The sequence below is a fragment of the Anopheles moucheti genome, chromosome 2, assembly GCF_943734755.1.
Source record: "Anopheles moucheti chromosome 2, idAnoMoucSN_F20_07, whole genome shotgun sequence".
NCBI classification, from domain to species: domain Eukaryota; kingdom Metazoa; phylum Arthropoda; class Insecta; order Diptera; family Culicidae; genus Anopheles; species Anopheles moucheti.
The window spans coordinates 18971655-18984903 of NC_069140.1; the positions used below are offsets into that span (position 1 = coordinate 18971655).

At 45.8% G+C, this 13249-nt stretch overlaps 1 protein-coding gene across 1 annotated transcript; it reads right to left on the reverse strand.

Annotated features, from left to right (window-relative positions):
• Positions 1-452: 452 nt before the first annotated feature.
• On the reverse strand, positions 453-12947 carry LOC128309640 (F-box only protein 11). The gene is made up of 7 exons (XM_053046074.1): positions 12808-12947; positions 10793-11267; positions 5690-7957; positions 5369-5613; positions 5120-5300; positions 3973-5047; positions 453-3885 (listed from the first exon to the last, which is right to left on the reverse strand). The coding sequence occupies exons 2-7, from the start codon at positions 10881-10883 to the stop codon at positions 3756-3758; spliced, it is 3990 nt and encodes a 1329-aa protein (XP_052902034.1). The 5' UTR covers positions 10884-11267; positions 12808-12947; the 3' UTR covers positions 453-3755.
• Between the last annotated feature and the right edge of the window lie 302 nt (positions 12948-13249).

Here is a 13249-nt window from a genome sequence, read left to right on the forward strand (position 1 = left end):
AGCATCGCGCCATCCAGACGATATATGTTTATATATACATATAAATATATGTATATATAGATGCACTCTAGCTCTAAATGTTTTAAATCGCGATCGGCGCCCGATTATTGAAATTGCTTATCTTGTCTTATCTGCTAACCCTTTTTCACTGTGCATTTTACACTTGTAAAGAAGAAAAGACGACTGAGATTTGAGATTTTTCGTGTGCCTTTGATACATGGCAAACAGGTATACGGTAATACTGTGCGCTCAGCCGTGCGAGCGAGAGTGTTGCGATCCTTAAGTTAGTTAAAATTTCTTTCACTTGCCAGTATTTTTGCTTGTTTTTTTTTTTGTTTCTACCGGGCGAGACAACGGGTTGGACAACAAATTCCTCTTATGTTACCCAATGATAAAGCAAAATAAAGCGCAAAAAAAACGATAAACACAAAAACACATACAGAACTCAAATTTGTGATACACGTATTTTATATATGCATAAAAATGAATTGATAAGAAAATTATCAGTTTGTTTAGTGTTTCCGAAAACATTTACGAACCTACGGCTAGGAGCTAATAATACGACTATCGTGGGGGAGGGGAGGGGGCACTCATTCTGTCCGCTTTTCATGAATTGATACTATGCTGCTACACTGGTGGCCCATGCTCTGTGGCCTTCTTGACTTAGAGAGTGCCGCACAGAAGCCACCACAATTAACACGAACCTAGCAGCAGATTGTTAGAGAGACATTGGTGCTTAGACAACACGGTTCGCTGACAGAATGGTCCAGAGGAGTATGCCGTACGCAAGAAAGGCTCTATAGCGGGCGTTACTGTTACAATACATACATGTTATGCGTTTTTCCTGCGTAAAATAATAATCCGAACCTATAAATATTTTGCCTAGTTTAAAAAAGTGAGAGCGAGTGGTAAATTAGATCTAAAACAAGGAAAATGTACGCTATTACGGCATGATAATAATTTATACAAATCTACGACATAACACACACGCACACACGTTTTTATCCACTTCCACATTTCATCCTCCACACACCTGCTTCCACGGTTCCCCTTCCATTCCTTCGGAACTCGCCCCCGCTTCTCTCGTTCCTCTTACAGCGTGGTTGTTCGTTTTTGTTTGTTTTTGCAGTCCGGCAGATGTCCTTAACAACTAAGACGCTAAACACATGGAATTTGTTTAAAAGTGCACTGCAAAATTTCCATACGCGCTCGAACACACGAATGCACACGCACGCACACGCACGCATAAGCACACGCATTTGCATCGGTTCAGTTACGAATATATGATTATGTAGACGATTTGTCAGCAGCACGCGAACATTTTCATCTGCGACCGGGGGTAGGTTTTGACTAATTGTAAGGTGAACATTAAAACTAAAGTCATTTGTAACACAGAATTTAAAAATGGTCACCAACATTCATACGGTTTTGACGTGTTTGCCTTTTCAATTTACGACCTCCTTACGGGCTAAATGTATCATGCTGAGTTTGTTTGTTTTTTATTCTCATTTGCCTTAATTTTATCTGCTTTTTGCCGTTTGCCGTGCTTTTTTTTTTGTACAATTCACACACCACACACAGGTGCGCTTAGGTGGCCACAGAAAAAAAACAAAAGGACGAACGTATAATATCATACAGGAGCAGATAGGCATGGTGGTGAGGGAAGAGAACGGGAAGGGCAAAATGAAACGAGATATGCGGCAATGCGGGGGAGGAGTGACACGGATTTTGTTAATTTAGATCATTAGCTTTAACATATTATAAAGAAATACAATAATAGAAATACGATCACGAATCATACGATAAGATCCTGTACTAACACAGATAAATGCACTGGGACGCGGGATTATTGGCTTTCTTCACATTACTCGATTTCTTGGCTTTTGGGGGTTTAACTCTATGAATCAAAATCGCGCTATAAAAACGAATCCAGCCAAGTAGAATATAATCCTGTGATGTTGTTGTGATGTGTTTTTACTTTTATAGAGACTTTGAGCTGGGCTGCTTCATTCGCCTCTTGTGATCCTGTGATCCTGCACCACTTTAGAAAAGGGGGCGGAGGCGGAGTTGGGCTTTCGATTTTTGTACTTGTATAAAGTAAGTTTTAAGTTAACCGTATCTTTGTGCACTTCATACTTGTGATCCACACTGTTTGTCTGGTGCGAAAACTATTGTTGCCAGGAATATAGACGAAAGGGATAGAATGAGGCATGTATATTACTTTTTCCCCTATCAGATACTACACGGTTGCCAACTGTAACCATACCAACCCTTCTGGCGGACTTAACCGTTTGGATTGTCCAATACCATTTCCATGACATGATCAGACCATCAGAGCTTGGCGAGGATAAGGTAAAATTCCCGGAGCTTTCTACCAGGCATGGCATTTCAATGTTAAAATTTATCGATGCGTAGATCCTGTCTTATTTCTGTCGCATCGTATGTTGTGAAATGGTTGCCATCGTTTAAGTAAAAATGAAATAAACTAACATGTTAAACAGTCTTTACGGATTAACAGTTCTTATGCACTGTTTCAATGCCGGCTATATTATAGTCGCAGATTGTAGCACTGCGGAGAATTCGCCAAACCACAAGAAAAACAATCCAGTGTCACATAAATTTATAGGCAACAAGGGGGAGAAAAAGCGAATTCGTCACACTCCAGACGTTAAGGCGACAAAACCGGAGTGTGTTCTGGACAATTTACAACACCAAAACTAAGTTACATTTATCCGTACCGAAACCGGCCTATGGCAGAGGAGTCAAGGATCGCTAAACGAGTTCCACGAAGCAAAAAAGGAACAATAACACGGACCAATTCCGAGAGCTGCCGTTCGAGGTGCAATTCTTAGCTAATGTTAGTAATGATATAATGGTGAGCAGTATTACCTCAACCAATCAAGCTCTTAATATGCGAAAGACGACTCCATTGATAAATCAGTAATATCAGTTCGCTCGCGAAGTTGGGCGAGTATATGTGCATGATTGATTTCCGACGTTGGAAACAAAAAACGTTAAAAGGTCCACCGGTCAAATCCTTTGAACGAAAATCCGCTAACATCAATCTATTCGCCAAAACAAACAAAAAACACAATAATAATACTATATAGCTCTGCGATCACGCCTGTAGAGCTTTACGTGGTGATCACCTTCTGTTGCACGACTCTCTGTGTCCTGAGACAAACTTCTTCCTTCTGCTTCTAGCATAGTAGTTTGTTCACTACTTCCAACACAAGGGACAATTTCACACACACACACACACACATTCACTCACACAACCACACACATACACACACAAACAGACTGAAATGGCCACAAGCACAGACACGAATTACTGGAGCAATACAATGCACACCCGACAAACGTCCCAAAATCCCGTACGCTCTAACCCTTAACTTTAAAATACTATCGCTTACTACTGTGCTGCTTAGCTAACGGATACGACTTGCGCCACCGTATGTGGTCACCGCCAGGGTACCCATCAATTACAGGTGTGCTATACCTTTCATCAGTTGCTGTGATTGCCGTTCTTTTAAGTGACCATGATCCGTTCCGTTTCCATTCTCATGACACTGCCACGAAATGCTGCGCGGAGATGGGAAGTGGGGAGGGGGTTCAATTACGATCTGCCGTTATATCCTAAAAAAGCCTTACGTCTAGATTGTGATTTGTTTCGTCTGTACGCCCTGTGATGAGCACTGTGACAGCTTCGTGTCGTTGACTTGACGTTGTGGGCCTTCCGTACTGTGATGCTTCTAGTTTACCATTAGCGTATGGGATTCCATTGGTGCTGCTGAATCGTACAGAGTGTCCGTGTCTTGCGTCGGTTCACCTTGTAACTGGCATTGGTTTGTCAGCGTACCGGCACCGCAATCGCAAAAAAATCTGAAACCATGTAATTCAGTTACAGTTAGTTACAGTTGTTTCTACCACGAATCAACATCCAGACGTGTTCGGTAATGGTATGCTTACCTATCATGGCGTATAAACTCAACGTCATGACCGGAGTGGCACGTTTTTATGCAATTCACACAGATTGCATTGCGATCGGTGGTATTGCACGTATGGCAGCGATAGAAATCATGCATCGGAAACGAAGTGTAGGACGAGATTTTGTACAAACACTGCCCGCCCGATACCGCTTTCTCTACCTCGTCCTGATTGTTGAATATCTTGTTCCCGCCAACGATTGGTTGAACGCCGCTGGCCAAACACAGACCGCCAAACTTGTTGTTGAAGATCTGATTGTACTCCAACGTAGCCGTCGCATTGTTCGTGATCTCCACACCGGCCGCCAAACCGTCGAAAATTCTATTACGCTTCAACACCGGATGGCTCTGGGTCGATATTAACACGCCCGCCTGCGTATTGCGGAAGATGTCATTCTCCTCCAGGATGCCCTTGCCACCGTTAAAGATGCAGATGCCACCATCACGACCGTCGTAGATTTTGTTGCGTCGTAACGTCGGATTCGAGTCCGTCTTGATCCACACGCCCGCCATAGCATTGTCAAAGATTTCGTTCTGCTCCAGCAAACCGAGCCCACCGTTGTACACGAGCACACCTCCATTTTGGCCACCCCATATCTTGTTGCCCCGTATCACCGGATTGCTACCGGTGCGGATCTGCACACCCGAGTACAGATGATTGAAAATGTCGTTGTCCTCCAGCTTGCCGTGTCCATTGTCGTAGAAGTACACCCCAACCTGTTTGCCCGAATGGATGCGATTTCGTCGCAAGACAGGCGTACTGCCTGTCGTGATCCATACACCGGCCAGCGTGTTAGCGTACACTTCGTTCTCTTCGATCAACCCCTGTCCCTTCTCGTGCACATAGATACCGCCGTGCTGACCATGGTGTATTTTATTGTGCCGCACAATTGGATCGCTTGTCGTGCGTATCTGTATACCGGCCAGTGCATTGCCGTAGATGTTGTTGTGCTCGATTAGACCGCGGCCTTCGCCGAAGATGTACACGCCACCCTGATGTCCATTATAGATCTCATTCTTTCTGATCGTGGGATTACTGTTCGACGTAATCCACACACCTGTAAGTCAAACAATTACAGAAAGATGTTAGCAAAAAGCAAATTACTCAATAAATTGCTTCCACAACTCACCTGCAAAGTTGTTGGAATGGATTTTGTTCTCTATGAACTGGCCAAGCCCATTCTCGTGCACGTAGATACCACCCGTTTGGCCATGATGTATCTCACACTTGACAACCGTTGGATTGGCACCCGCCTTCACCTCAAACCCCGCTATTCGGTTGTTGTGGATGTCATTTTTCTCAAAGTAACCCTAAAATAAGGGAGCAAATTAAAGATACCGCGCTCATCTCATCTTGAGCTTACGACTCGTTAACGTACCATGCCATTGTCGAATGTAAAGATACCCACGTCACGCCCGTGGTGGATGTGATTTTCGCGCATGATTGGACTAGCGTAATTCTTCACCCAGATACCGGCCAGCGCATTCCGACTAATCTCATTATGCTCATAGGTGCCCTGTGCGTAATCTGTCACGTACAGACCAACGTTCTCACAGTCGCTGATGTCACAGTACTTGATCAGCGGGTTGGCACCGACACCACTCACACAAACGGCGGCACCAACTGTAACAGAAAGAAAGCATTATTTACACAGCGCTCCAAGCTATTCGTCTCTCGCCTTCCTGATCCGAATACTTACCGACCGACGTGCTCCTGATAATGCAATGATCGATCGTGGGACTACAGTTTTCGCTCACCTCCAGACAGTAGTGTTTGTGATGCGGAACCGTCGAAGTAACGTCCGGCGAAAACTTCAACGTCATATGTCCTACGTATGCATGCTTCGCACCCTCGACAAACATGACCGTCGATTCTGATTCTCGCTCGAGTATGATCGATTCGGCCACATTGCCTGCCGCTGCCCCGATAAGTGCCACATCGGAATCGATTACCAGAAACTCACCCCGGTACGTTCCGCTGTGCAGGAATATTAAGCTGCCCGTTGCCATCGCTTCACCGACTACGCCGCCACTACCAGCTCCGACACCCACAACACCACCCACTCCTGCCATATCGTCACCGTTGTTGTTATTGCTATTGCTGTTATTACCACCCATACCATTGTTACCGTTCCCACTTGCTCCACTTCCTCCGCCACTACCACCGTTGCTACCGGTGCTACCCGTTGTGCCATTGCTGTTGGCCGAATTCTTCTCATCCGCATAGTCCAGCGCTCCCTGGACGGTGTTGAAGTAAGCAATTGTGCGCCCTTGATACCGCCGGTCCTGATAGCCGGGTCGTACGTGTATGCCCCGGTACAGTTGCCGGAAACTTTCCTTCCACGGGTTCGCATAGTCCGCCTCGTCCGGTTTCACGAACACAAACTTCCACGGTTCCGGATTGAACAGCGGCAGATCGTACTCGTACACGTTCTGGTAGAGCCGCTTCCACAGCTCCTTATCGTTGGCGATGGTTTGGAAGCGCTTGCAGACGAGTGCCACCCTGCAGAGGTCCTGCTCGTACAGGTAGGAGAAGATTGTAAGCAGCACCTCGTCCGGCATTTCATACTGCAGATAGTGTGCCGCTGACTGCATGCACATCGTGCCCGCCATAGCCACCGACGCCGTTGCCATCGGTGGCGAGGGTGTTGCTGGAGAGGTAAGCGCCACAACCGCCGCCGTAGCTGCTGGCCGGCAAGCGACGGACGAGGAAGCGGACGAACCACCGCCCGTTGCAGCGAGCAGTGCAGCGGCGGCAGCAGTCGGTTGTTGAGGCATTGTGGCTGCCATAGACGTGCCAACATCGTTGCTGTTAGAGTAAGTACGCCGAGGGCGTTTCCGTGCCGGCAGCATGTAGGCAGCCGCATTTGGATCGTATCCACCTGTCGATTGATACTGGTGTGAATGATGATGGTGATGGTGTAGAAGAAGATTACCGCTGACGTTGCCGCTGCCGCCACCTGGCGAACAGTTCGGGTTATTAATACTATTGCTAGATGAGGACGATGGGCCACATCCTAGGCCGAATGGTGCACCCGTGGAGGACACCGAAGAACCGGCAGTTGTCGAGGAACTTCCCGCCGAGGAGTTTGCTCCCATTGCGCTAGAGGAAGATGCCGGGGACGACGTTGACGTTGCGGGTCCATTTCCCACCAACCATCCACTTCCTCCACTGCCGGTTCCTCCACTACCTCCACCGCTGGCACTGGTTGAATCGTGTGCAGTCATGGGGGACTTTTTGCGCAGATCGTATGGCGAGTTGGAACTCTGTTTCACCTCGGACAGCGTTACAGAGGAAAGCGGAACGGACAGTCCGCACGGCGTTGAACCTACTCCAGCTCCTACCGTTCCTGATATGGAAGACGAGGAAGCACCGGAACACCCGAACGAAGAGGAGGCGCCAGTCGATGTGCTGTTGCCACTGCTCGAACCGACGATCGCGTACAGTGAAGCCGTTATTGCTGACAGACACTGTGAGGATGTGGTCGTTGATGATGAGCTCGTTGTACCAGAAACGGAACCACCACCACCACCACCGCAGACCATCACCGTAGGTCCAACGAGGTCCACATTTGTGGTGGTTGAGGCGCCGCTGAAGCTACCGCCGAAGTTAGACAATCCGGCAGCCGTTGTGCACACACCCGGTGGGGCCATCATCACGTTGGAAGATGCAACGGAAAGACCGGTGATGGAAACCGTCAGTGCCGTTGAGGAGCTTGGCGATGCGTTCGTCGACGATGACGCTGACGGTGATGTGGAAATGGAAGGAGCATTCGATGTGGACGAGCTGGCGGAGGTACTGCTATTTGTGGAGCTGATCGTGGTACTAACGGCCGTCGTCGGACCGGTGCCGGTCGGGGGTGCTGCAGCAGTCACGGCCGGACCGCCACCGGCTCCACCACTTCCACCACCATTCGACGACAAAGCTGCACCAACGTTCGGTGCTGGAATGTTCTGTTCGCAGATTGCTGTAGAGAAGATAGACAGATAAGGCGAAGAATTAGCAAAACTTCGAAATTCTCAATAAGTTAAGAAAAATTAGTACATGCATTTAAATTAAACATTTGTAGCAAGAAGTAGCAATTTCTATTTACAGTAACTTAGGAAACCTTATGTCAGACGACACCCAGTTCATTTGACTCTCGCAACTGGAATGATGAGAGTTATTGGTTGGAAGATCGAGAAAAACGGATCAAGAGAAAGTGATCTTCAAAGTGCACGGCGGTGGTACGCATCTATTCGACACGACCCCAGCAGCGCGATGCAATCGTGCAGGGATATTTTCAGTGCACTCATTTCCCTTCTTGCCTTTTATTTTAATTCCTCCGGGGCCGTTACCCTCTACCTCCAAAATCCCCTTCTTGTGAGGGAAAAAGGGTCCACCTCTAGCGTGGAAGCAGCAAGAAGCATGCATGTGTGCAGCGTGTGGTGGTAGTTAGAATTTATTTCGGTACGTCGACCGAAGATGGTGTTCTTCTTTGCATTCGCCCACACAGTTTCTTTCCGGTCGGCCACCTTCCTCCATCAACACGCTCACGCCTCGTTCCTCGAAGGAAGTACAGGGTTACACATTTCGTGTATTAAAAAAGAAACTAGTTCTAATAATAAAATGGTTTCATTTAGAAGGGACTTGTTTAGTGTCGAGGTTGATAAAACGAAGATGATTGGGGATAGAATTTGATGAGGATGAACATATGATCGATACGGGACACTTCTATTGCCGTTTAAAACTATTCACTTCTAAACGACAATGCGGCAAATACCATCATCATGGAGAAATGAATCAAAATAATAAAGAATATTCACTTTTAAAATACACAACAAGTAGAGCCCTTCACATCAGACCGAAAGCTTAATGATGTGTAGAGTGATCGCTTTCCACCACCGGTTGTCAGAGATTGCCATATCCGAAGGGTGCAAGCGGACGTGTGGGCATGAAACTGCTGTTCCTGTTCCTACTACATTTGTCCGGAAACTATTAATAATGAAACGCATCCCAAGATACTTCAGCTTGTCTATCGGACCACTGAAGAGCATTAGTCCCAAACATGCGCACGTATGTTGCAAACTGAAATTACGCTAATACATCCAGGTTAATTACCTGCGGCATAGGCCATCTCGATTGGTAATTGACGTGTTATAACACCAGATCCTTTAAAGGATCTGTAGTTCGAAGACGGATTCTACCCATCCGGCAACATCCTTTGCTGATCATATCAAACTTGTCAGGTTCTAACGCATCCATGATAACAGCAAGCGATCTAGCATGTAAAATCTTTTCTGATTTTAAGGGAAAACTATTCAACGTCTTAAGTTATTAACGCCGCTTAGCTGCGACTTGCTTCAGCCATACTTTCAACAGAACTAGACAGAACGAAAAGGAGCATTCTGCTACCACTAGAGCATCCTCTCTACAACTGCAACTCTATTTTAAAATCCGTGCAAGTCTCCCATTTGCCAAACACGTTTTGTTTGCACTGGCCGTGTGCATTATATCCATTTTTTATGACAAACGGTTATTATTCTGCCTGGCGATCTATGAATTCTGTGTCACAACTCATATTTCTTGTGTTTTCCTTTTTAAAAACAGTATAGGTAATGCTAAGAATAGACCATAAACGTTAATTAACATTGAGTTGTCATTTTTAAAAAGGCACTCGCATTAAATAGTTTCTAACTTTAATTAATAAAATGGTTTTCATTAACAGCGACTCAAACAAAACGTATGACATAAATGAGCATACGATGCACAATTATGTTTCGAAGTCAGGCGCACGGAGGAAACCAAGAACGCAAAAAAGTGGCAACGTTAGAAATATTCAAAACCGATACCGAACTTCTTCCCGTTCTGTGCGTCTTAACGGAACACGCGGGGCTAACTGTAGCGATATGAAAGTGAAAGTGGGGAGGGAAAACGGTTCGATCATTTGAATAAATTTTCTTTTTTTATATTATCCGTTACCCTCCACCGCTAAGTTTTTTGTTCTTGTTTCTTTTCTTTGCACGCCACCGGATTTTTCTCTTGCTCACACGCACGACGCGCAACCATGTTTTTACTCGGAAAAGCCGTTTCTTGTTGTTACTGTTGTGTTTCACGCCAGCGTTTCCTCTATTTCCAATGACCCCGGATGGTCGAGCATCGGTGGTTATGTATGGTGTGCGCGTGAAATAGATTTCTGGCACTGGGGAAAAAAGGACGAATCCCGAAAGTGATACACGGTGGTAACGGTGCTTCCGAATATTTGCGTGCAATAAGTATAATGCTTATGGTGGAATACATATTATTCCACCTTGGCCATTAGTAGTATCCGAACTCACTTGTATTTTATTACCTTCTTACAAGCTCAATTCATTATCCAGGGTATCACAAATGTGTTCCTTTTCATAGGTGACTTTGGTAGGCACAAAGAATAATTTGATGTTAACAGGATTACATATAGCAATCGCGAAGAGTGTTTCAGCATAATGAATGTCGGATTGCATAAAACAAACCAACACCAATTTCTAATGAATTCTTTTGAGATGCACTTTCCAAAAGGGTATCTAAAAAGCAGGATATACAATCCCAAGGGTTGAAAAATGTGATTTCCACATTGTATCGCAATTCCATGGACTTCTGCAACGAGATTGTGTGTGTACGCTACCAGCACCATATCGTCCTGTGCCATATGGCAAACATGATCAGAGTAGTCCACGAATAAAATGACTCAATTCAACCGAAAGAGACAGCGAGTGAATATTTCTGCAGCACGTAAAAAAACAAGAATAAACTTTGTGGTTTTTGATTCCCGTTTGCAACTTACCGGAAGTTCGCGATGGCAGCGGAATTCGGTTGCCCTTTCGCCGGGATCGGCGAACGTACGATCGGGACGATGAGAAGGAAGCGCTGGGCATTTTTGCACTATTTTACGTACCCAAGAACACGCTAAAAGCAGCAACCACAGAAAAACGGCCACACTTGGCGTTTGGAGTTGTGCCGCTGATATCCTTTTGCCGTATTACCGATACGCCACTACACAGAGCAGCGGTGGGAGGGTGGCGGCCGTCAGTTAAGGAACTTCTTGGTTATTCTATTCTTGATGCATTTTACGTTGTTGTTGCTGAAATTGGGCTCCGTGGTTTTTGCCACCGTTTTCTTTGCACCAGAGATACTGGGATGGTGGTGATTGCATACACTGTTTCAGTCCTGTTTCACTTCAGCAACACCACCTGTCCATACCTGTCCTGGCAGTGTATGGGCTCCCTTGTACCCTGTAGCCTACAGCAGCGACCTGAACCCTTTGAAATCCGGAAAATGGAATGAGAAAAAAGGAGATAAGATAGATAATAACACAGACAAAAACACACTGCACCACTCTGTAATCAATAATGTCCCAGCAGAAAACAGTACCACTCATTAGTTCATGCACACACAAACACGGAATGGAATGCTGTTTTTCTTCACTACGATGATCCTAACCAACAGTGCGTTGTAACTGAACCTATGCGACACCGATATTCCTGAGCTTTTGTGAAAGGATGCTTCGGAAGCTTGATTGTTGTACGCCACGAATCCCGAGTGTGTATACTTTTCTTTTGTTGCGTGCCTAATTATAATTGCCGTGCTTCGCTGCCAACGACTCTGTGTTTCTCTGGAATGACAGCAGCATGTCATCCTTTTTTGCGTATGATAGCCGCATCCAATTCCACCACACGCACACGAAACGAAAATGAATCATCAGAGGTTACTGGGACTCATGTTCAGGACATTCGGCGTAGCGCAGTAGTAGTCAAAGGGAATCCTGGACGACTAGACCACCCGAATGTATGCGTGTGCGTGCAATGAACTGTAGGGTTTACTGCGATAAAACAATAAAATAAACAATCCGTTCACAATAGGGAAAAAAGGATCACTGACAGTACGCACACCACACCTTTGATTTCCTCTTTGTGAAGTGTTGTATCAACGCACACTCACGCACGCAGGATAGTTTTTACGGGAGTGTTTTTTTTTTCTTGCCTTATGTTTTCCGCTTCATTTCTGCGCTGTGTTCAGGGTTTTTCTTGTTACCAATTGGCACACGCACAAACTGACTTTTACAATGCGTGAGTGTTTTTTTTTCTTGAGCTTGCTGGTGCTACGGTTTCCGTTTTGTTTTATTTGGCAGCCAGCACCTCGGCCACAAACAAAGAGCTATGTGCCTTCTCTGGTGGGGTAGTGGTTTATTTCGCCCAATGAAGGCAATGACGTTTGCAGTGACAATGTTGTTGTGCTTCCTGCGATGCGGCCATTTTTAATGTTTTAAAATCAGCTCTCCCTTTTCAGCTGCTCTCGCGGTCGTTGCTCGGTTGATCCTGCTCGTTTTGTTCCGCCGGCTGCTGTTGTTGCTGTTGTTTGTAGCCTTCCTTCGTGTCCCTTTCGCGACGGCGAATACCTTCGCTAGCAGCGAGCACGCAGTGGTGTGATGGTGGTGAAAGAATTTACTCATTGAACCGTTCTTTTCCTACCACGAGACATTTTTCCATTCGATTCCTCATCGGAGGCTGTCCTGTTCGCCTTTTGCCTACCCATTCAATCTTTTTACAACACCATCGCTGTAATTTTCACGCTCAACACAACACGGACGGCAGACGAACAACGGCGAGAGAACACATCGAAAATCAAGATGAATTGTACCATTTGCTGCGCACGATGCGCTCACACACACAGTCTCGCGCTCATGCAAGCTTTCCTGCCTTCCCCTTCACTCTGACGCATACGCACACACACGCACGTGTAAGCACTCTACCAACAAAAAATACCACACTGCTTGTGAGCCATTTTTCTGGCAATAATTACCGTTTCGAGCACAAACTTTACAACAGTCACACGCACGACATCTTCCTACGCCCGTTGTCGCACTTTACGACCGCGTACGGTGCGGAAATCGTGATGCAAATTGCATAATTTTCCACAGATTTTTCGCACACGGGCAACTCCTTCCTCAGTGAGTAAAGGCAAAGTGAGTAGAGCAGGTCAGACCATTGCAATACTCGCCATGTTAACTGTCGGGTTTGACATTCGCTTCGAACGTTTGCCTTCTCACCACTACGATGGCGTCCGCCACTGTCAATAATTTATTTTTTTGAAGGGTAATGATCGGACGAAAAGAACAAAACGTTAGATTGAACGAGATAAATTGGTCAAAACACTATTCCAGCAAAGCACAAAGCCAGTAAGGTACAATTAATTAACAATTTAGTTGTGGTGAAGTTGCACATTTCCAAAGCTAATGGCTTTT